We start from the raw sequence: 22,970 nt of genomic DNA on the forward strand, positions 1-22,970 counted from the left end.
AACTAAGGCAGCTGGTCTATAAGCTTTCAACAATACCTATTTAGATCCAGGTCTATAGAGCCACAGAGAGGGGTCAGATGCCCACTTCTGGTAGAACTTTCTAGAGAGGATGGTGTTAGGCAAACAAGTTTGTAATAAGTGTTTTTTAGGTTTGCTCGCTTGTACTGGGGCAGCACGCCATGTGTGCATAGTCTATGGAAGGCTGGGGTGCTTGCCCTCAGGGTTGCAGATTGCAAATTGCTGATTGCCTTCCTGCTTGGGAGAGGCGATTGTTTGCTGGAGAAGGAGTTTTTGCCCCCAACCTGTTTTGCTGAGGTGTGCAGAGAGAGAGAGAGAGCTGAGGAGCTGGGGAGTCCTGATTTCGGCCTGGCCTGTTTGGCTGGGGAGTGCTGAGGCTGGTGGGGTCCTGTGCTGAGGAGCTTGGGAGCCCTGGGAGAAAGGGAAGCAGTCTTCCCTGCCTGTTTGCTCCTCCACCATTACAAGACTTTAATAAATGGAATGGCCCGCCATTTCTGGCTCCACAGTTCCTTTACTGGCTGCTCAAATCCAATGAGAACCTACATGGCCACAGCAGTGGCATCTGGCTTTACAGATCGGTAAAGTCCTTTAGAAGTCCTGGCCTGAGAGAAGTAGAACCTGCCACTGGACCTAGAACTGTCCTGCCAGGCCCCAGATATCTCCCACCTGCTCACTCCTCCTCAATTCTGCTTGATGGCACTATCTCTAGAACATTCTGCTCCACTGAAAGGAAGCATCTACTATGTACCTCATTGGGGCTGGCCTTCACGGTGTCCAGCAGATACTTGTAGATCTGAGGATCGGGCTTGCTCATTCCGATCTGACATGACTCTATCAGGAAGTCAAAGCACGGCCTCAGTTCACACATCAGCTGGGCCAGGCTGCTTCTCTGGGTGCTGTCATCCAGCCAGTTGTTGGTGAGGATGCAGGTCGTAAATCCTGAGCAAGAAGTCACCAGTGAATGACCAGCTACAGAGCTTTGCCCTGAGGAGCTCTGGGAGGGCCTCATGGGGGTCTGTTCATGTACTTCAACCTCCTGATGTTTGACTACCTAAATTGACAAGCTGGAAAGGAATCATTTTCACTCTTAAGCACCTCCTGACACAGAGACCTGAGTGAGCCAACTGTGTGCATTCAAGGCTTTCAGAAGCCCAGTTGGAGATGCTACATCCCTTCATTTCTTTCAATCATAGAGCATGAGGTTGTGATAGTTGTCAGCTCGTTTGATCCTCACCACATTTGGGCTGGGCAGGTCAGAGCTTACCATCCCACTTTTACCAATGAGCAATCCAGAAGCTCAGACAAATGACGAGCAGAGCCAAGCAGGGCCCAGACCCCTGTCTCCGGACTGCCACTCCAGCACCCCTTCCACTCTGTGTTACCGCAGATGCATTTCAAAACACCTGCTCTGGCCTCCAGAAGCTGCATTCCCACTTCAAAACTGGAGAAATGTAACTAGAGACAGCAGTACCCTCGGGCTTTCTCTCTCTAACCAGAGAGGGCAAGAACCAGGAGATACTGGGAACGAGACACAGCTGAGTCAATGGTATGACACTCTCCACATGATATGAGTTAGAAATATGGACATGAGATGGCTTAGCCATAGTCAGGTAAGTCTACTGATAAGTGGGTGCAATGATTTCAAACACACTTGCGAGGAAGAGCCGAGCTCTGACACTAAATAAATGACTAGTGAACTAACATGATATGTGATCTTGTGTCATAGACATGACACCACTTGGTACCATCTAAATTTAGGTCAGCCAACTCATAGCTCATCACTGTGACAACCAGAGGTTGAGAAAATCACAGTTGCTTAAAATGCTTTATTTTGAAATCACTGTAACAAGAAGTTGGGTCAACTGGAGAGAATTTTGCTCACTGGCGTAAATCGCTGGCATAAATCGCTTTATGAAATAAAATTCTTTCATTGTCCCAGCCATTCTGATAGTGCAGCTTTCTGCCATTTGGTATAACTTACTTTGAGGCTATGTTTTAAGAACAGCTTGCATCAAGGCCCTGAATATTTGTGATCTCAAAACACATTTAGATGTATTCTGACCTGATCCTGCCAGGGTTTCTCATGTGGTTGAGTTGGGAAATGGTCAGTATTGGGTCCTTACCCTTCTTTCTGAGAGCGAGAGCTGCCTGAAACATGGGGTGGTTGATCTTCCTTGCTGTTAACGCCTTGCCAAAGATTTGATTTACAGAAAAATCCTCAGGGAGAGGGATTCCAGTGTCCTTGGAGTGTTTCCTGCAGTCTTCTTCTGCAAGCAGCACCCACTGGGAAAGTAAATTGTTGAGGGACTGTCAATCGATGCAACCACTTGGAAAAGCTTTTGGCAGCATTTACTATATCCGAATACATGCATTCCCTGTGATCCAGCAATTTGACTCCCAGACAGACACCCAGTGGAAATGTCTACATATGTTCACTAAAACAAATACAAAAACGTTCATAACAGCACTATGCCTGACAATTCCACACTAGAAAATATTCAAATGCTCCTCTTATGGGCTGAATTGTGCCCCCTGCCCCAACTCTTCTTGAAGTCCTAACCCCCAGGACCTCAGAATGTGACTGTCACTGGAGATAGGTTCTTTAAAGAGGGGATTAGGGTAAAATGAGGTCATAGTTTGGCCCTAATTTGACTGGTGTCCTTAAAAAATAGGAGATTAGGCCTGACCTGTGGTGGCGCAGTGGATAAAGCGTCAACCTGGAAACGCTGAGGTTGCCGGTTCAAAACCCTGGGCTTGCCTGGTCAAGGCACATATGGGAGTTGATGCTTCCTGCTCCTCCCCCCTTCTCTCTCTCTCTCTCTCACTCTCTCTCCCCTCTCTATAATGAATAAATTTTTAAAAAATCTTAAAAAAAAAAAAAGGAGATTAGGAAACAGACACACACAGAAGGACTGTGGGGACGTGGGGGAGAAGACGGCCTACAAGCCAAGGAGGGAGGCCTCAGGAGAAACCGGCCCTGGGGACACCCTGACCTTGGGCTACTAGCCTCCAGAGCTATACTATATAGAGTTTCCAAACCCTTTCCTCCCATTCTTTCTTGAACATACTCTAATCTAGCTTTCACCTTCACATTCCAGAGATTTCTCTCGTCAAGGTTACCATTGATCTCCTCGTTGTGTTGCTGCATCTAGCAAGCACTGCCAGTATTCATTTTACTTTACCTACCAGCTGCATTTGGCGGTTGATCACACACCCTTCATCTAAAACTGGGTGACCTCTTGGCTTTCGGGACCCTCCTGACTTTCCTCCTACAATGGAGATGCATTCTTTATCTCTGATTGCTGGTCTTCCTCACCAATCTGACCTTTAACATCAGAGTACCCAGGACTCCAGCCCCTTCTCTCCTCCATTCACACTCCCTTTCTCCATGTGCATATTGAGTCAAATGGTGTTAAAAATACCATCTACCTGCTGTCAAAAATATATATATTTATTTAACCCGGACCTCTTCCTTGAACTCTGGGTTTGTACATCCAGCTGTCTATTCCACACTCTATTTAAATATCAATAAATATTTCAGACTAACATATCCAGATCAAGTGCCTGATCTCCCAACCCCCACAGCCACCATCCCTCTCCCATTTAAGAGTAACCCATGCTGCCAGTATGCTCTGGTCAAAAACCTGAGTCATCCTTAACTTCCCTCTCATGCTGCTCACTCAGTTCATCAGAAAAACCTATTGGATCTACCATCAAAATACTCTCAGAATTGGATCACTTTTTACCTCTTCTACCAATATTACTTTAGTTCAAGCTGGCATCATCTCTCTCCTGGATTCTCCAAAAGCTTTCTTAAGAATTCTCTGTACAATGATCCTTGCCCTCTTGGTCTATTCACAGAGCAACCAGAGTGAGGTTTAAAAATATAAGTCAGGCCTTGGTTAAGTGGTGCAGTGGATAGAGCACTGTCCCAGAGTGCTGAGGTCGCTGGCTTGATCCTGAGGTTGCCAACTCAATCCTAAGGTTGTCGGTTTGAGCCCAGCTCAGGGCAAATATGAGAAGCAATCAATGGCACAACTAAGTGGAACAATGAGTTGATGCTTCTCTCTTTCTCCTTTCCTCTCTCTCTCTCTTCATATATATATATATGGTCTACTGGAAAGTTCTGTCCGTTTCTATCACAAGTTTCGACACATAAGCACGTTTATTTGGCGCATGTGTGCCTCTCTATTTTTATCACTTAATGTATACATACTGATGTAGCAAATTAACTAAAACAAAGTTGATTCACGTTAGTCTTATGTGTGAAGCGATAGTGTACTACTCATGGCTACTGATAAAGTTCATTTACGCCACTGTAATTTTTATGAATTTCAACAAGGAAGAAATGCTACAGAAGCATGTAGAAATTTATTGAAAGTGTTTGGTGAAGGAATAATACCAGCTATCACTTGTTTTTGTCCTTACAAAATTTTTTGAAGGGCAAAAAATTCAAAAATGAAGAAGATATCAAACAAGCACTGATTCAATTTTTCGCATCAAAAGATAAAACATTTTTCAAAAATGGGATATACAAATTGCCCTCACACTGGCAAGAAATCATTAATAATAATGGCAATTATATTATTTAATAAAGTTTATTGACGGTAAGAAAAATTTGTGTTTTGTTTTATTCCAAAAACGGACAGAACTTTCCGGTAGACCATATATATATATATATATATATATATATATCATATAACATCACTTTGCTACTCAAAATCTTCCAATACTTTTTCATCTCATTTAAGGTGAACAAAAAAAGCAGAATGGATAAAGAGATTGAAGTATATGCATATAGTGAAATATTCTACAGCAAAAAGAATAAAATGACCTATAACTTTACATAATAACATCTAAGATTCTCATGAATCTAATGGGGAGGGGGAGAGAAGCCAGCTACAAAAGAGTGTATCTGCGTGATTCCATTTATATGGAGTACAAAATAGGCAGAGTGATCTATAAGGTTAGAGTCTGGGAGGGCTAGTGTGCAGAGGAGGCCTAAGTGGGGGGCCTATAGTACTGATAACACTTTATTTCTTGATCAGGGTGCTGGTGACATGGGTGTATTCAGCTTGTGAAAATTCATCAAGCTATACACTGTGTGTACTTTTTTTTTTTTTTTTTTTTTTTTTTTTTTTCATTTTTCTGAAGCTGGAAACAGGGAGAGACAGTCAGACAGACTCCCGCATGCGCCCGACCGGGATCCACCCGGCACGCCCACCATGGGGCGGCGCTCTGCCCACCAGGGGGCGATGCTCTGCCCATCCTGGGCGTCGCCATATTGCGACCAGAGCCACTCTAGCGCCTGGGGCAGAGGCCGAGGAGCCATCCCCAGCGCCCGGGCCATCCTTGCTCCAATGGAGCCTTGGCTGCGGGAGGGGAAGAGAGAGACAGAGAGGAAAGCGCGGCGGAGGGGTGGAGAAGCAAATGGGCGCTTCTCCTGTGTGCCCTGGCCGGGAATCGAACCCGGGTCCTCCGCACGCTAGGCCGACGCTCTACCGCTGAGCCAACCGGCCAGGGCCTGTGTGTACTTTTTATTTGTACCATATACATAAAAGTTAAAAGGTGAATTAATTACTGAGGTATCACTTTTTAAAAGCCCAATGGAACCTAAGTAACCTTTATCACAGTATAGTTTGGTCTTTCAGACCTCTCCCTCTAACTCATTCAAGTTTCATAGAGGCTAAAGAAGTCTGAATGGGTATAGGATTTCCATAGCAATTACTAGGAATTCCCTCTACTAATTCCTATGTTCGTTGAAAATGTACAGTACTTCCTTCTTTCCTTACCTTCCAACAATATTACTGCAGCTTTTTTACTGAGTCACGTTTAGTAGCATTTATTCTTAACAATATCATTCCAGTTTTCATTCACCAGTTGCCACAATGTGTGTGTGGGGGGGAGGGGGGTTAAAGTGACTGTGATTCATTATACTCCCCACACTAAGACCACACTTGCCTGCTCAGAAACGGTAAGCTCTTGCTTCCTATTAGGGTAGACCCCAAGTTCTCTGGCTGACCTATAGGTGGCTGTAATTTACAAAGAAACTTTTTAAAATATAGATGGTTTTATCTGTGTATTATAGAGTAGATTCTCAGTAGCCTTTTTTTCCTTGAGGTGCTAGTTTAAAAGAATTCAAATGATTTTCAATCCTGATTACTCTGTTAAAAAATAATTGAGGTTGCAGTAACAACAGTAATAATTTTTCAGCACTTACTATGCGTCAGGCACTGTGCTAAGCACTTTTCAATCTTTGTAACAACCTACAAAATGAATAGTATTAGCACTCTTATTTTATAGATGGCAAAACCAAAACTTTGAGAAGTTAAGCAAGTTGCTGAGGTCACACAGTCTGTTAGTGAGAACTATGGTTCAAATCCTGATCTCTGATCCCAAAGTCCACGCATTGTATAATTATTAATTAACACCCCTCTCCAGTGGCCCTGTCTGAGAACAGCTATTCCAATGATGACTACTATAAGAAACAAACAGAAAATAACGTAAGTGGGCAAAGAGATAAAAAAAATTAGAACCCTTATGCACTGCAGGGGGGAATATAAAAAGTATAGTGGCTCCTCAAAAAACTAAAAATAGAACTGCCATTTGATCCAGCAGCTTCATCTCAGTATATACACACAGAAGAATTGAAAGCAAGGTGTCAAACAGATGTTTACACCCATGCTCATAGCAGCTTTATTCACAATAACCAAAAGGTGGAAGCAGCCCAAGTGTCCATCACAGATGAATGAATATACCAAATGTGGTGTATATATTAAAAGACAATGGAACCCAAGTAGCCTCTATCATAGTATCATTTCTCTCTTCCAAGGAAAGACATCCTGTCACATGCTACACCATAGATGAACTCTGAAGACATTACACTAAATGAAATAAGCGGGTTATGCAAAGACAACTATTGTATGATTCTACTTACATAAGGCACCTAGAGCAGCTAAATACATAGAGACAGAAAGTTCAACAGTGGTTACGGGGTAGGGGCAGGTGAACAGGAAGTTATTTAACAGGCATAAATTTCAGTTTTACAAGATGAAAAGGGTTCTCGAGATTGATGGTGTGCATTATGAAGGTACTTAACACCACTAAATTCTAAATTGTATACTTAGAAATAATCAAGTTGGTAATTTTTTTTTCTCAAGTTGGTAAATTTTATGGTATGTGTATTTTATAATTTAAATTAAAAAAAAAAAAAGCTACTCTGGCTATTGTAACTCCCTGGCATAGATCTTCAAAGGTTTGGAAATTTCCTAGTCATTGGGGTATGTCCCTCTGCTTGGCCCCAAAAGACAACATACCATGTCTCTCTCTATGTGTCTCCAGGCCTCCAGCCATCCTGTGAGTTAAATGCCACAAGGGGTACATGGGTAAAGCAGACATGGCTCTGCCCTCAGAGAGCTATGGTCAGTGTGGGAGATGGGTGTGTAGGCACAGAATGTATATGGTGTCCCCTTACCTGGGAAAATGTGATCTCTCCCTTCATGAGACGAACCATGGAACCAACTGGGTCTCCTTTTATCAAAGCTTCATTCAGAAAGCCTCTGGAAGACACAATGCCATGAACGTTCCAACGACTTCATCACAGTGGCTATGGGGACAGATACTATTTATATCTGTGGACAGACTGCTATTAGAAGGCATTCTGCCATGGACAGAACAGAATTCGGTATCTTGGAAGATTACTTCCTTTTGTAAGTTCCTTCCACTTCATGCCAATGTTTAAAAATTTTAAGTGATGTCAGAGAAAATAAGGCTGTTTTAAATATCTATTAGCATGGTTACCATTTAATGTAATTTTAAAGGTTAATGATTCTATAAATTGTGTTATTGGAGTCAAAGTACGCCATGTAATGGACTGGAGTTTCCTTTGAGGTAGGAAGAAAATCTTTCCAGATACCATCCACCAAATGGTACTCATGCCCACAGTTCTTCAGTGGGTGTTTGAGGATACAGGCAAGAAATGACACCTGTTCCTACTCACTAAGAAATTTTAATTTGATAGAAAAGGTCAAACTTATCTGGGAACAATCTGACTTCAGTAGCTGGTCTTAACTTCTCAATTGTTGAACCAGGAAATGTTTCAACCAGAGACATGGCTTTCTAGCAAAGAGGTTTATTAAACAATACCAGCAATATTCTGGAACCTAGATATTCAACTCACTGGATCCTTTAGAGCACCTACCTTAGCCTAAACACAGCAATGAAACTATCAGATTCAAGACAATGGGTAAAAATGATAGAGAAATTGAACTATTCTCTCTCCACCTCTGACAGTACAGTATTGACAAGAGGATTGCTTGATGTGCTTACCATCCAAGGGAGAATTTGTGCCCTGCCAACACTTCCTGCTATGCCTGAAAGTATGATGATGTATTAGAATGGTAGGGATATGTAAAGTTTCTCTTCTAATGGAGTAACATTTAGGTGAAATCTAGTTAAAACTGAGCTGAAAAACTTGGGGGAAGTGGACATTTACCCTTATAAATTTAAGCTGTTTATTTAATTGGTATAATTTGCTACACAATTGTACTATGATCATAAAGATTTTGTTCTGTTAACCATTACAATTTCACAAATGGCTAGTTACAAGGCAAACCAATTATTATGTCTCTGTCAATCTGCAAATGATTCTGATACTTATGTAGAAGTAAATGGTTTTTCTCTAACACTGTTACGTGTAGCAAAAAGAACCCAATTGTATAATTTTTAAATGCCCTTAGTAGAAAGCACATAAGGTTTTCAGTTATAGCTCCTGACTTCCTTCAGTCCCATTCCTTTGAACGCTTCTCAGATGTAGCTCAAGTTTGGTCATTCCACAATGGTGGTAAATAAAATTTTGAGACTAATACGGGAACGACTTCTGTAGAACTGTAGTCATGGGCTGGCCTTGGCACTGCTGAATTAGACGTAATGATGTGAAATCAACTACGACAGTTAACAGAATGGCCCCTTCTGCCACTAGAGCCACCAGAGCTCAGTAAAGATCTCTAGATTCCTTAGCAGTCCTTGACAAGAGGATTGCTTGATTGTCTTGCAGCCCAAGGGGGAATCTGTGCCACAGGCAACACTTCCTGCACACCTGAATAAATAAATGCCTGTTCCCAAGTTGTCTGGCAACCAAACTTCTTGCCCAATACCTCAAGGGGCATTTCAATTTTCTTCCAGTGCCACTTCCTAGTTAGGATTTAAATTTTCTGACATTTTCAGTTAGCTCCCAACTGAGCTCAGAACTGTTTCCAGGTCTGGATTCCAAGCTGTGTTGTTTACTGTCATTCTAATTTGTTCAATATATTTTATTGTCAAGATACTGATGTCCTGCATAGCCAAATACATAAAATCTCTTCTAAGACTTCAGAAGTGGTGGAACAAAGGATAGAAATAATCCATCAGGCCACTGCATCCCGTCTGTGTTTGTAATTCACGCTGGTTAAAACCTTTACTCTCAATGCCAGATACCTTTGGTCAGCTACCTTATTGCTCTTACTAACCAAATGGTTTTGTTGTTCTTTAATCTTTCCCAAGTTATCACCTGGGACACCGAGGATCCAAATTTGAAACCTCAAGGTTGCTGGTTTGAGCACAGGCTCATCTGGCTTGAGTGCGGGTTCACCAGCTTCATCGTGGGGCTGCCGGCTTGAGCGTGGGATCACAGACATGACCTCATGGTCGCTGGCTTGAGCTCAAGGTCATTGGTTTGAGCAAGGGGTCACTCGCTCTGCTGTAGCCCCCGCCCTGGTCAAGGCACATATGAGAAAGCAATCAATGAACAACAAAGAGTTGATGCTTCTCATTTCTCTCCCTTCCTGTCTGTCTGACCCTATCTGTCCCTCTCTCTGACTCTCTGTCTCTGTAAAAACAACAACAACCATATATATATATATATATATATATATATATATATATATATATGAAAGAAAGAAAAAGAAAAAAAGACATGTTTCACCGATTTAAATGGCAAAGTCTAAAAGGGTCATCTCCACTGCAGGGGTGATCCAGGACTGGCCTTCCCATGCATGGTCAGGACAAGTACAGCTTTTTTGGAGTAGTCTGGCAGTATCTATCAATATTTTAAATGTAAAAACACTTTAAACTGTCACCTCTATTTTCAGAAAACTACCCAACAGAAATATTGGAGTGATGCTGTTTATAACAGTGAGAGCTTAGAAATAACTAAATGTCCACTCACAGGGAAAATGTTTAAATAAATTATGGTACTTCCGTGTTGTAGAATACTATGGAATGGTTAAAAAATGAAAGGTAGGTATATATGAACACATAGAATAGTCTGACAGATGTTGAAATAAAAGTGAGGTAAAATAATTAAAATCAAGTAAGTTAAGTGAAAAAAATAAAAATTAAGATCTATAACAATACATGTACAATGATCCTATTGTCCTTTTTTTGAGGTATCTAGAGTGATTTATTGTTAATTATTTTTACAACTTTTTCAGGAAGATAATACACATATTTAAACATCCTCAAACATTCAAAAGGCATTAATAACTGACATTTTACTATCACTAAAGTTCTTGTTGCTTTTTTAGAAAATAACACTGATGAATGAATGAAAGCTATTTCCCTTCATGCTGAAGCCTATGAGTGGCAGCTGCACCTCCAATAAAAGTTCCACTGACAAATATTCTTGACTTGCTTCTTTCATCGGCCATTTGGTACAGCTCATCTTGAAACTGGCTTCCCTATTCAAACCTGTCCAGTTCCGCCACTTTGGAGTTAACTTGTACACCATGGAAAAGGCTTTTTTGCCATTGCACAGTAGGAATGGGATGTTTTTGAGAAAAATCACCACACAATTACCAGACTTATTTCTTGGATCTGATTCACAGAAGCAGTCACTGGCTTCCCCAGAGATGATGACACGCTGTTCCCCTTCCTCAGCCCCCGGTCAGGGCACACACGAGAATCCGCCAAGGAATGCATAGTAGGTGGAAGAACAAATCAATGTTTCTCCTCCCCCCCACCTTACTCTCTAAACTAAAAACAAATAAATTTATTGATCATCCACCAATCTATGCAGAAAGGTGTTGGCAAATTTATATAAGCAAGTGGCAGGTTGACAATCTCCTATCTAACACCTCAGAACCAGATGAGTTTTCAAAAGTCAGAATTTTTCAGATTATAAAGGTAAATTGGGGGATATACCATATATTAACTCTGGAAAGGTCTGGGGCAGCCCTCATCATCAAACTCATCAATGTTTCTATAGTGAAATGAGTGACTATTTTTAGTAGCAGGACACACAATGGTGATAAATGGCCTCATGTGTGCTCAAATCAGATTCGCTACCAAATGAGATCAGATCAGATTTTATGGACAAATGAAGTCAGGCCAGGTTTTGCTGCCATGAAATTATGAAAAAAAACCAAATAAACATTGTTTGGATAAATAAAATACATAGCAAACAGGATTATGAGTGGGATGAGAGAGGATCAGGGAGAAGTTAAGAGGAACTTATATTTTCTTCTTTACATAATTCTGTTCATTTGAGTATTTTCATAGTAAAAATACATTTGTGTCTTAGTTGTGTAATTAAAACCCATATGCAAAATAAAAAAAAAAAAAAGGAAAGATGTTTCAAAATGTACAGAAAAGCCCAGAAGTGCAAAAAAGCAACTGCAAGTCCAGAAACTTCCCAGAAGCTCTTGGAAGCATTCAACACATATTTCCTGAAATACAGTGTGTCCGTAAAGTCATGGTGCACTTTTGACCAGTCACAGGAAAGCAACAAAAGACGACAGAAATGTGAAATCTGCACCAAATAAAAGGAAAACTCTCCCAGTTTCATACCTATTCAGTGCGGTTCAATATGGGCTCATGCACAGATTTTTTAGGGCTCCTTAGGTAGCTATCCCTTATAGCCTCTACAGACTCGTCACTGACTGATGGCCTACCAGAACGGGGTTTCTCCACCAAACTGCCAGTTTCCTTCAACTGCTTATCCCACCGAGTAATGTTATTCCTATGTGGTGGCGCTTTGTTATAAATGCGCCGATATTCACGTTGCAGTTTCGTCACGGATTCGAATTTAGCGAGCCACAGAACACACTGAACTTTCCTCTGTACCGTCCACATCTCGACTGGCATGGCCGTGGGCTGCTCCGCTGTATACACGGTGTTACATCATCATCTGCACATGCGCACATGCTGCCACACATCCTACCGAAACTGGGAGGGCTTTCCTTTTATTTGGTGCAGATTTCACATTTCTATCGTCTTTTGTTGCTTTCTTGTGACTGGTCAAAAGTGCACCATGACTTTATGGACACACTGTAGTTCCCAGGATGCAAACAAGAAGTTCTAGTTCTCAAATACTCTTTATGTATTGGCTGATTATGTGCTTCTTCTACTCATAAAAAAAAAAAAATTACTAAGCTTTGCATATAGAAAGCACCTCAGATTCTAAAGTATACAGCCTTGAAAGAAATTGACATGTTTTTCAAAACATTTTTTTTAATTTTTTTATTTCAGTGAGAGAGGACGGGAGAGAGAGAGAGAAGAACATCAAGCTGTTCCTGTATCAAACCTGCAAGAAGATGTTCTAACCAACCGAACCATCCAGCCAGGGCTCAAAATTTTTTCGATTACTGTTTCCAATCACTATTATTTTGTATTAGTTTCAAGTGTACAGCACATTGAACAAACAATCATACACTTCACAAAGTACTCCCCACCCCGATATTTCCAGTACCCACATGGCACCATACAGAGTTATTACAATATTATTGACTATATGCCCTGTGCTATACTTTGCATCTTTGTAACTATTTTGTAACCACCAATTGGTACTTCTTAAACCCTTCACCTTTTTCGCCCAGTCCCCCAACCACCCTCCCCTCTGGCAACCATCAGTCTGTTTTCTGTATCTATAAGTCTGTTTCAATTTTGTTTTGTCCATTATATTGTTCTTTAGATTCCACATCTAAGTGAAATCATCTGGTGTTTGTCTTTCTCTGAGAGACTTAAGAAATTGACACTTTCACCATCCCTCCTGTTCAGTCTCGTGTCAGCGGGCACACCCTCCACAATGAAGCTGGGTGAGGAAGTAGTATTAAATGAAGCACACATATCAAATCTGGATCTCCAGTAACTATCCTGGCTTCTCCAAATCATGTCAGCCGCAGTTGCTGAGGTAACCACCCTCTCTAGCAACCTAACTCTCACTCTGCACGACCACATTGAGATTACCCTTTCCCACCTTCTACTCTATGACACTGGAAGACGATGCATCTCTCTGGTCCGTTCTGGGTAATCAGCAATCTCCTCTTCTGTGGGTTTCTCATATATGGCCTTTATTACACTGAGGTATGTACCCCCAATTCCTTAGCTGAGATTTTTTAACATAAATAGGTGCTGGATTTTTATATGATCATGTGATTCTTATCCTTCATTTTGTTTATGTGGTGTATCACGTTTATTGATTTGCAGATGTACCAATCTTGCACCTCCGGAATTAATCCTACTTGATCATGGTGTATGTATTGCTTTGTAATGTATTGCTGGATTTAGTTTGCTAATATTGTTAAGGATTTTAGCCTCTATGTTCATCAGGGATACTGGCCTATTATTTTCTTTCTGTGTAGTGTCCTTATCTGGTTTTGGAATAAGATAATGCTGATCTTATAAAATGAGCTTGGGAGTCTTCCTTCCTACTGAATTTTTTGGAACAGTTTGAGAAAGATAGGTGTTACTTCTTTGAATGTTTGGTAAAATTCACTAGTGAAGCTATCCAAGACTTTTGTTTGTTGGGAGTTTTGGATTACTGTTTCAATTACTGGCTGTAAATTGTCTACTCAGATTCTCTGATTCTTCCTAATACATTTTGGAAGATTGTATGTTTCTAGGAATGTATCTACTTCATCCAGATTGTCTAATTTGCTGATATACAGTTGTTTGTAATGTTTTCTAACAGTCCTTTGTATTTCTTTGGTGTCTGATGTTACTTCTTTTCTTTCATTTCTATTTTATTTATTCACAGATTTATTTATTCTTTTTTTTTCTTGACTAATTTGGTTAAAGGTTTGTCAATCTTGTTTATCTTTTCAAAGAACCAGCTCTTGGTTTCATTGACCTTTTGCATTTTTTATTCTCTATTTTGTTTATTTCTGCTCGCTTTTTATTATTTCCTTCCTTCTACTCACTTCAGGCTTTGTTTATCTTTTAAAGTTTCGCTAAGTGTAAGTTTAGATTGTTTATTTGAGATTTTTCTTGTTTCTAAAGGTAGGCCTGGAAAAACAAAGATAGCTACAGAGCAGGCAGACATTCCAGCTGACACCTCCCAGGACCAAATTGGATTATAACTTAATTTAAGAACAATCATCTTTTAAAAAAACAACAACTTTGGACTAAACTAAGAGGAGTCTATAACCAAGGATCACTGAAGAAGCCACACCGAGACGCAGAAAGAGCGGCTCTACTCCCAGGAGCGAGTGGTAGCTGAGGGTCTGGAGGGACTCGCACTGAGGGGAGGATCGCCCTGAGAGGTGTGGGTGCTCAGCCCCAGGCCCAGAGCCCCAGCCTAGAGCCCCAGAGCCTAGAAGAGGCACCCAGACAGCATTTGGCTGTGAAAAGAGCCGGGTTTCTGTCTGCGAGAAAGAGACAGAGCTCTTAGACGCGGACTCCATCTTAAAGGGCCCACGCAGAAAACCTCATTCACAGCCACTTCCCCAGGGCTCTAGCAGGGAAGAGCTGAGAGGACTGGAGTTGCGTGAGGGGAGAGTCAAGTTGGAGGCCCAGGGTGAGACACTGCGGGGGATGGCCACCAGAACCCCTGTGCTGAATCATTCTCCAGTACTGCAGTCACCATCTTCCTTGGGTGGAGCAATCTCCTCTGAGTGGCATCAGCCTGGGGAAAAGCAGCTGTTCCACCCTCGGGAGCCTCTCCTACCCCAGTCATGGCAACACGTCGTTTTGAGAGGCCAGGAAGGGGGGGACGGGAACACGTCAGTGACTCTGTTTTCTGGTGTTGAGCCCACAGCTCCCCATCACACTCTCCCAAGTCTATGACTGGTGCTTCCATCTCAGGGGAGACAGAGTTGAAACTGTCCCGAGAGCAGGTAGACCACACCTCTGGGTCTGAGGCCACACCCACTGGACTCCTGGGGCCACACCCTACTGAGATCTGTGAAAAAAGCCAGGATAGACTGACACCTGGGGCTGCAGGGCAGAGCCACACTCACCACCCTTTCTAATCCCTGAATTGTCGCAGGCTCTAGACTTAACAGGGTTTTTTTTCAGCAGCTGAGCCCCACATTCAGCCAGAAAACAGAGGCTGCAGGGGAGGGACTCAGGGAAACTTGGCTGTTTGAGAACACCGTCCCCCAGGTCCAGTGTGGGTAAAAGCCAGCCTAGGAGTGCAGCTTGGTATTTCCATTTATACTTGGGCCCGGCAGAGGCATCCACAAACTCTGAATTGCTTGTAGCTCCAAGAAGGTTGCTGAGAGCCAGTCACGGGCAGTGTCTCCCACTGGTCTGTGCTGGATTCCTGCTAGGGAGGCCCAGGGCTGGCACATCCAGGGGCCAGCTGCAGAAAGCATCGGTTCAGGACCTAACAACCCGTGCTAGAGTGGTATCCTAAAAATAAGCGCCTCACACCTGGCCCAGCTAAGGCAAGTTACACTCCCTGTGATCGGCACCGGCATAGTGGATCATGTGCATTAGACAGGGCGGAGCTTCACAGTCAGCTGGCCTGGGTGCTGGATATTCTGTCTTTCTAGGCCAGATTCCACAGGGGGGAGGGAGAGAGGTCTGGAGCATGGACATTTAAAGCGTGGTCCCTGTGAGTCTATTGTTGGATCTGGTCAAGGGGCTTAGCCACCTTCAAGAGAGGCACGGTCAGCCCCAGGAGAGTACTCTCTCAGTCTTCCTCTCTGAGACCAGGGTCTCACCAGCTGAAAGAACTTCTGCAGAAGGAACTGTCAGCCACACTCGGTCTGAACCTGCTGCTCATCTTGTTGGGGAGAAATAAAATTTGAGTAACCAGCAGTGGCTGAGGGATCAAGCTCTGGAGTAGAAGCCACATTCCCCATACTAAGCTCCTGACCAAGAGACTCCTGAAGTATTCACAACCTCAGCTTCCTAACCCACCAAGCTTGCAACCTGTAGATGGGTTGGTTGGGTGAGGCCTGTCTGAGCCCACACTACAGTCTTACTACAGAAGACTCTGTGGGAAGACCAGGCAGCTGCAAGAGGAGGAGGAGAGCTGAAAAGTGGAGACAAATCTTATAGAGCTTGGGGCTTTTATGGAGCTGCTGTCATCTCTAAGCAGGAGGAAGTTGATCCTTATACACAGGATGGCCCCTCCCACAGTACCCAGGCACAGAAAACACAGACACAAACTGTGAAAAGTATAGTAGCTGCAGACTGGTAGCCCACAGTGGGTTACAAACAACAGCTGACACCAACCCAAGAAGAACTAGAGCCAACACTACTGGTAGTGGGTAGCAGACAGCACCAACCCTAGACTCAACTACCTACACAAGAAGCACACCCAAAGGTGGAGTCTAGCAGGCACCAGACACTGTGGAGAATAAATACGCCCAACAGGACAGACATTGCACAGTGTGTAATACACATGATCAAGGTTGATCCTTATAGCCAGCCAGCCTGAAGGGATAACCGTACCCATGAAAGGACCAACTGCATCTAATACTCACAATCAACAAGAGGGAAAATAGTACCCTCAACAAGCATTCCTAGAAAAGGGAAAACAAGTGGCCTGGAGGACACTAGCCCATCTTATTCATAAAAACCACACAAAAACTTCAAAGTTAGACAGTGCTACCTAATACACAGACAAAATGGGCAGACAGAGAAATGCAACTCAAATGAATCAACAAGAGAAATCCCCAGAAAAAGATCTGAATGAGATGGAAGTAACCAAACTACCAAATGCAGAGTTTAAAGTAATGATTTTTAGGATGCTCAAGGATCTTAGAGCAACAATGGATGGACACAATAAGCACATAAATAAAGAGATAACAAGCATCAAAAAGGACATTAAAATCATAAAAAAGAATCAGTCAGAAATGACAAATACAATATCAGAAATGAAGGCTGCACTAGAAGGAATTAACAGCAGGCTAGATGAAGCAGAGGATCAAATCAGCAATTTAGAGGACAAGATAAAAAAAATCATGGAAGCAGAGCAGCAAAAAGAAAAGAGGCTCAAAAAGTCTGAGGAAACTCTAAGAGAGCTCTGTGACAACATGAAGAGACACAACATCACATCATAGGGGTTCCTGAAGGAGAAAAGAATGAATAAGAAATAGAGAACCTGTTTGAAGAAATCATAGCTGAAAACTTCCCTAAACTGATGAAGGAAAAACTCACACAAGTTCAAGAAGCACAGAGAATCCCATTAAAGAAGAACCCAAAGAGATCTACACCAAGACACATCATAAAGTACCAAAGTTAAGAGACAAAGAAAAAATACTAAAAGCTGCAAGAGAAAAGCAGTTAATTACCTACAGAGGATGACATCCAACTTCTGAACAGAAACACTTGAGGCCAGAAGGGAATGGCAAGAAATATTCAAAGTGATGCAAAGCAAGAACCTACAACCAAGACTCTTTTATCCAGCAAGGCTATCATTTAAAATTGAAGGAGAAATAAAAAGCTTCCCAGACAAAAAAAAAAACCTCAAGGGATTCATTACAACCAAACCAGCATTGCAAGAAGTGTTAAGATGCCTGCTGTAAAAAGAGCAAAGGAAAAAGAAAAGAAAATTGAGAAAAAGAAGATTGTAGACTTAAAGAATAAAATGGCAATAAACAACTACATATCAATAATAACCTTAAATGTAAATGGATTAAATGCTGCAATCAAAAGACATAGGGTAGCTGTGTGGATAAGAAAACAGGACCCATACATATGCTGTCTATAAGAGACCCACTTCAGAACAAAAAATACACATAGACTGAAAGTGAAGGAATGGAAAAAAGTATTTCACACAAATGGAAATGAAAAAAAAAGCTGGGGTAGCAGTACTTATATCTGACAAAATAGATTTTAAAACAAAGGCTATAGTAAGGGATAAAGAAGGACACTACATTATGATAAAGGGAGCAATCCAACAGGAGGATATAACCATTGTAAATATCTATGCACCTAATATAGGAGCACATAAATATATAAAGCAGATTTTGATGGACATAAAGGCCGAGATCAACAGCAATACTATAATAGTAGGGGATTTTAATAACCCACTAACATCAATGGATAAATCCTCCAGACAGAAAATTAACAAAGAAACAGCAGAGTTAAAGGACACACTAGATCAGGCATCCCCAAACTACAGCCCACGGGGCACATGCGGCCCCCTGAGGCCATTTATCTGGCCCCCGCTGCATTTCTGGAAGGGGCACCTCTTTCATCGGTGGTCAGTGAGAGGAGCACTGTATGTGGTGGCCCTCCAATGCTCTGAGGGACAGTGAACTGGCCCCCTGTGTAAAAAGTTTGGAAACCCCTATACTAGATCATCTGCATTTAATAGATATCTTAAGAACCTTTCAGCCCAAAGCAGAAGAATATACATTCTTTTCAATGCTCATGGTACATTCTCAAGGATAGACCACATGTTAGGACACAAAACGAGTCTCAATAAATTGAAATCATATCAAGCATCTTCTCTGATCATGATGGCATTAAACTAGAAATCAACTACAATTGAAAAACTGAAAAATGGTCAACCACTTGGAGGCTAAATAGCATGTTATTAAATAACAAATGGGTTAACAATGAGATCAAGGAAGAAATAAAAATTTTCCTTGAAACAAATGAAAGTGAACATACAACAACTCAAAATTTATGAGACACAGCAAATGCAGTCCTGAGAGGGAAGTTTATAGCATTAAAGGCATACCTTATGAAGCAAGAAAAAGCTCAAATAAACAACTTAACCCTGCATCCAAAAGAACTAGAAAAGAACAACAAATAAAACCCAGAGGAAGTAGAAGTAAGGAAATAATAAAGATCAGAGCAAAAATAAATGACATAGAGCAGTGGTAGTCAACCTGGTCCCTACCGCCCACTAGTAGGTGTTCCAGTTTTCATGGTGGGTGGTAGCGGAGCAACCAAAGTATAAATAAAAAGATAGATTTAACTATAGCAAGTTGTTTTATAAAGATTTATTCTGCCAAACTTAGCAAAAATCCAACATAAAATACTTGGTAAGTAATTATTATTATATGCTTTAATTTGCTGTAACTCTGCTTTATAAATTTTATAAAGTAAAGTTACTTCCCTACTTTATAAATCACCATTACTGTGGAACTGGTGGGCAGTTAGAAAATTTTACTACTAACAGAGATACAAAAGTCGGCAGTAGGTATAAAAAGGTTGACTACCCCTGACATAGAGGCTAAAAAACAATACAGAAGATTAATAAAACCAAGAGCTGGTTCTTTAAAAAGGTAAACAAGATTGATGAACCTTTAACCAGACTCATTAAGAAAAAGAGAGAGACTCAAATAAATAAAATTAGAAATGAAAGTGGAGAAGTAACAACTGATACTGCAGAAATACAAAGGATTGTAAGAAAATACTATGAACATCTGTATGCCAAAAAATTGGACCATCTGGGTGAAATGGATAAATTCCTAGAAACATATAATCTTTTAAAAATCAATCTGGAAGAATCAGAAAACCTAAACAGACCGATTATAACAAGTGAATTTGAAACAGTTAACAAAAAACTCCCAGCAAATAAGTCTTGGACCAGATGGCTTTACAGGCGAATTTTACCAAATATTCAAAGAAGAACTAACACCCATCCTCAAGCTCAGGGGTCCCCAAACTATGGCCCGCGGGCTGCATGCAGTCCCCTGAGGCCGTTTATCTGGCCTCCGCCACACTTCCGGAAGGGGCACCTCTTTCATTGGTGGTCAGTGAGAGAAGCACAGGATGCATCCTGTGCTCTGGAGTACTGTATGTGGCGGCGCCGCAAAGCGCGGCATCACTCACGTACAGTACTACTTCCAGTGACGCGGGATGCATGCATCATGGCTTCGGAAGCACGTCATATCACTTGTTACGGCTAGCAGTGACAAATATGGAACCGGACATTGACCATCTCATTAGCCAAAAGCAGGCCCATAGTTCACATTGAAATACTGGTCAGTTTGTTGATTTAAATTTACTTGTTCTTTATTTTAAATATTGTATTTGTTCTCATTTTGTTTTTTTTACTTTAAAATATGATATGTGCAGTATGCATAGGGATTTTCTCTTTTTTTTTTTTTATAGTCTGGCCCTCCAATGGTCTGAGAGACAGTGAACTGGCCCCCTGTATAAAATGTTTGGGGACCCCTGCTCAAACTACTTCAAAAAATTCAAGAGGAAAGAAAACTTCCAAGCTCCTTTTATGAGGCGAGTATTATCCTCATTCCAAAACCAGGAAAAGACACTACAAAGAAAGAAAACTATAGGCCAATATCCCTGATGAATTTAGATGCTAAAATTTGCAACAAAACATTAGCAAACTGGATCTCACAATACATGAAAAAAATCATACACCATGATCAAATGGGATTTATTCTGGGGATGCAAGGATGATACAATATTCGTAAATCAATCAATGTGATTCATTACATAAACAAAGGGAAGGATAAAAATCACATGATAACATCAATAGATGCAGAAAAAGCATTTGATAAAATCCAGCACCCATTTATGATCAAAACTTTCAGCAAAGTGGGAATACAGGGAACATACCTCAACATAATAAAGGCCATCTGTGACAAACCCACAGACAACATCATACTCAATGGGCAAAAGTTAAAAGCAATCCCCTTAAGATCAGGAACAAGGCAGGGGTGCCCCCTTTCACCACTCGTATTCAAAATAGTTCTTGAAGTCCTAGCCACAGTAATCAGAGAAGAAGAGGAAATAAAAGGCAACCAAATTGGAAAAGAAGAAGTAAAACTATCATTATTTGCAGATGATATGATACTGTACATAGAAAACCCTAAAGTCTCAGTAAAAAAACAAAACAAAACTACTAGACCTAATAAATGAATTCGACAAGGTGGCAGGATATAAAATTAATATTCAGAAATCAGTGGCATTTTTATACACCAACAATAAACTGTCTGAAAGAGAAATTAAAGAAATAATTCTCTGCACTATGGCAACCTCAAAAAATAAAGTACCTAGGAGTAAATTTAACCAAGAAGGTGAAAGACTTGTACTCAGAAAATTATAAAACATTGATAAAAGAAATCAAGGAAGATACAAACAAGTGGAAGCATATACCGTGTTCATGGATAGGAAGGATAAATATCATTAAAATGTCTATATTACCCAAAGCAATCTATAAATTCAATGCAATTCCTATTAAAATACCAATGGCATACTTCAGAGATATAAAACAAATATTCCAAAAATTTATATGGAACCAAAAAAGAACACAAATAGCCTCAGCAATCTTGAAAAGGAAGAATAAAGTGGGAGGAATCACACTTCCTGGTATCAAGTTATACTACAAGGCCATTGTACTCAAAACAACTTAGTACTGGCATAAGAACAGGCATACAGATCAGTGGAACAGAACAGAGAACCCAAAAATAAACCCACACCTTTATGGACAATTGATATTTGACAAGAAGGTAAGAGTATACAATGAAGTAAAGACAGTCTTTTTAATAAATGGTGTTGAGAAAATTGGACAGGTACATGCAAAAGAATGAAACTAGACTACAAAACTTACAACATTCACATTAATAAACTCAAAATGGATATAAGACTTAAATGTAAGTTGCAAAACCATAAACATCTTGGAAGAAAATATAGGCAGTAAACTCTCCGATATCTCTCATAGCAATATTTTTGCTGATTTATCTCCACAAGCAAGTGAAATAAAGGACAGGATGAACAAATGGGACTAAATCAAACTAAAAAGCTTTTGCACAACAAAAGACATCATGAACAAAATAAAAAGACAACCCACTCAATGAGAGAACATATTTGACAATACGTCTGATAAGAGGTTAATAACCAAAATTTATACAGAACTTCTAAACTCAACACCAGGAAGGTAAACAATTTAAAAATGGGCAAAGAGCCCTGGCCGGTTGGCTCAGCGGTAGAGCATCGGCCTAGCGTGCGGAGGACCCGGGTTCGATTCCCTGCCAGGGCACACAGGAGAAGCGCTCATTTGCTTCTCCACCCCTCCGCTGCGCTTTCCTCTCTGTCTCTCTCTTCCCCTCCCGCAGCCAAGGCTCCATTGGAGCAAAGATGGCCCGGGCACTGGGGATGGCTCTGTGGCCTCTGCCTCAGGCGCTAGAGTGGCTCTGGTCGCAACATGGCGACGCCCAGGATGGGCAGACCATCGCCCCCTGGTGGGCAGAGAGTCGCCCCATGGTGGGCGTGCCGGGTGGATCCCAGTCGGGCGCATGCAGGAGTCTGTCTGACTGTCTCTCCCTGTTTCCAACTTCAGAAAAAAAATGAAAAAAAAAATGGGCAAAAGAACTGAAGAGACACTTTTCCAAAGAGGACATACAGATGGCCAATAGGAATATGAAAAAATGTTCAACGTCACTAATCATCAGAGAAATGCAAATTCAAACCACAATGAGATACCACCTCACACCTGTCAGAATGGCGCTCATTAACAAAACAACACACAATAAGTGCTGGCCAGGGTGTGGAGAAAAGGGAACCCTCCTGCACTGCTGGTGGGAATGCAGACTTGTGCAGCCACTGTAAAGAACTGGGGTTTCCTCAAAATATTAAAAATGAAACTGCCTTTTGACCCAGCTATCCCACTTTTAGGAATATACCCCAAGAACACCATAGCACTATTTGAAAAGAAGAAATGCACCCCCATGTTTATGGAAGCATTGTTACAAGATCTGGAAACAGCCCAAGTGTCCATCAGTGGACGGGCGGATTAAAAAGCTGTGGTACATATACACAATGGA

At 41.3% G+C, this 22,970-nt stretch overlaps 1 protein-coding gene across 1 annotated transcript in view; it reads right to left on the reverse strand.

Annotated features, from left to right (window-relative positions):
• EPHX2 (epoxide hydrolase 2) overlaps nucleotides 1-22,970 on the reverse strand; it is a 79,752-nt gene that overhangs the window by 51,135 nt on the left and 5,647 nt on the right. Inside the window, exons 2-4 of the mRNA XM_066341691.1 lie at nucleotides 7,493-7,577; nucleotides 2,142-2,301; nucleotides 767-957 (exon numbers count right to left, since the gene is read on the reverse strand). Of these exons, the coding sequence (XP_066197788.1) occupies nucleotides 767-957; nucleotides 2,142-2,301; nucleotides 7,493-7,577 (436 nt within the window). The remainder of the gene's footprint in view (nucleotides 1-766; nucleotides 958-2,141; nucleotides 2,302-7,492; nucleotides 7,578-22,970) is intronic.

The sequence above is a fragment of the Saccopteryx leptura genome, chromosome 1 (genome assembly GCF_036850995.1).
Source record: "Saccopteryx leptura isolate mSacLep1 chromosome 1, mSacLep1_pri_phased_curated, whole genome shotgun sequence".
Lineage (NCBI taxonomy): Eukaryota > Metazoa > Chordata > Mammalia > Chiroptera > Emballonuridae > Saccopteryx > Saccopteryx leptura.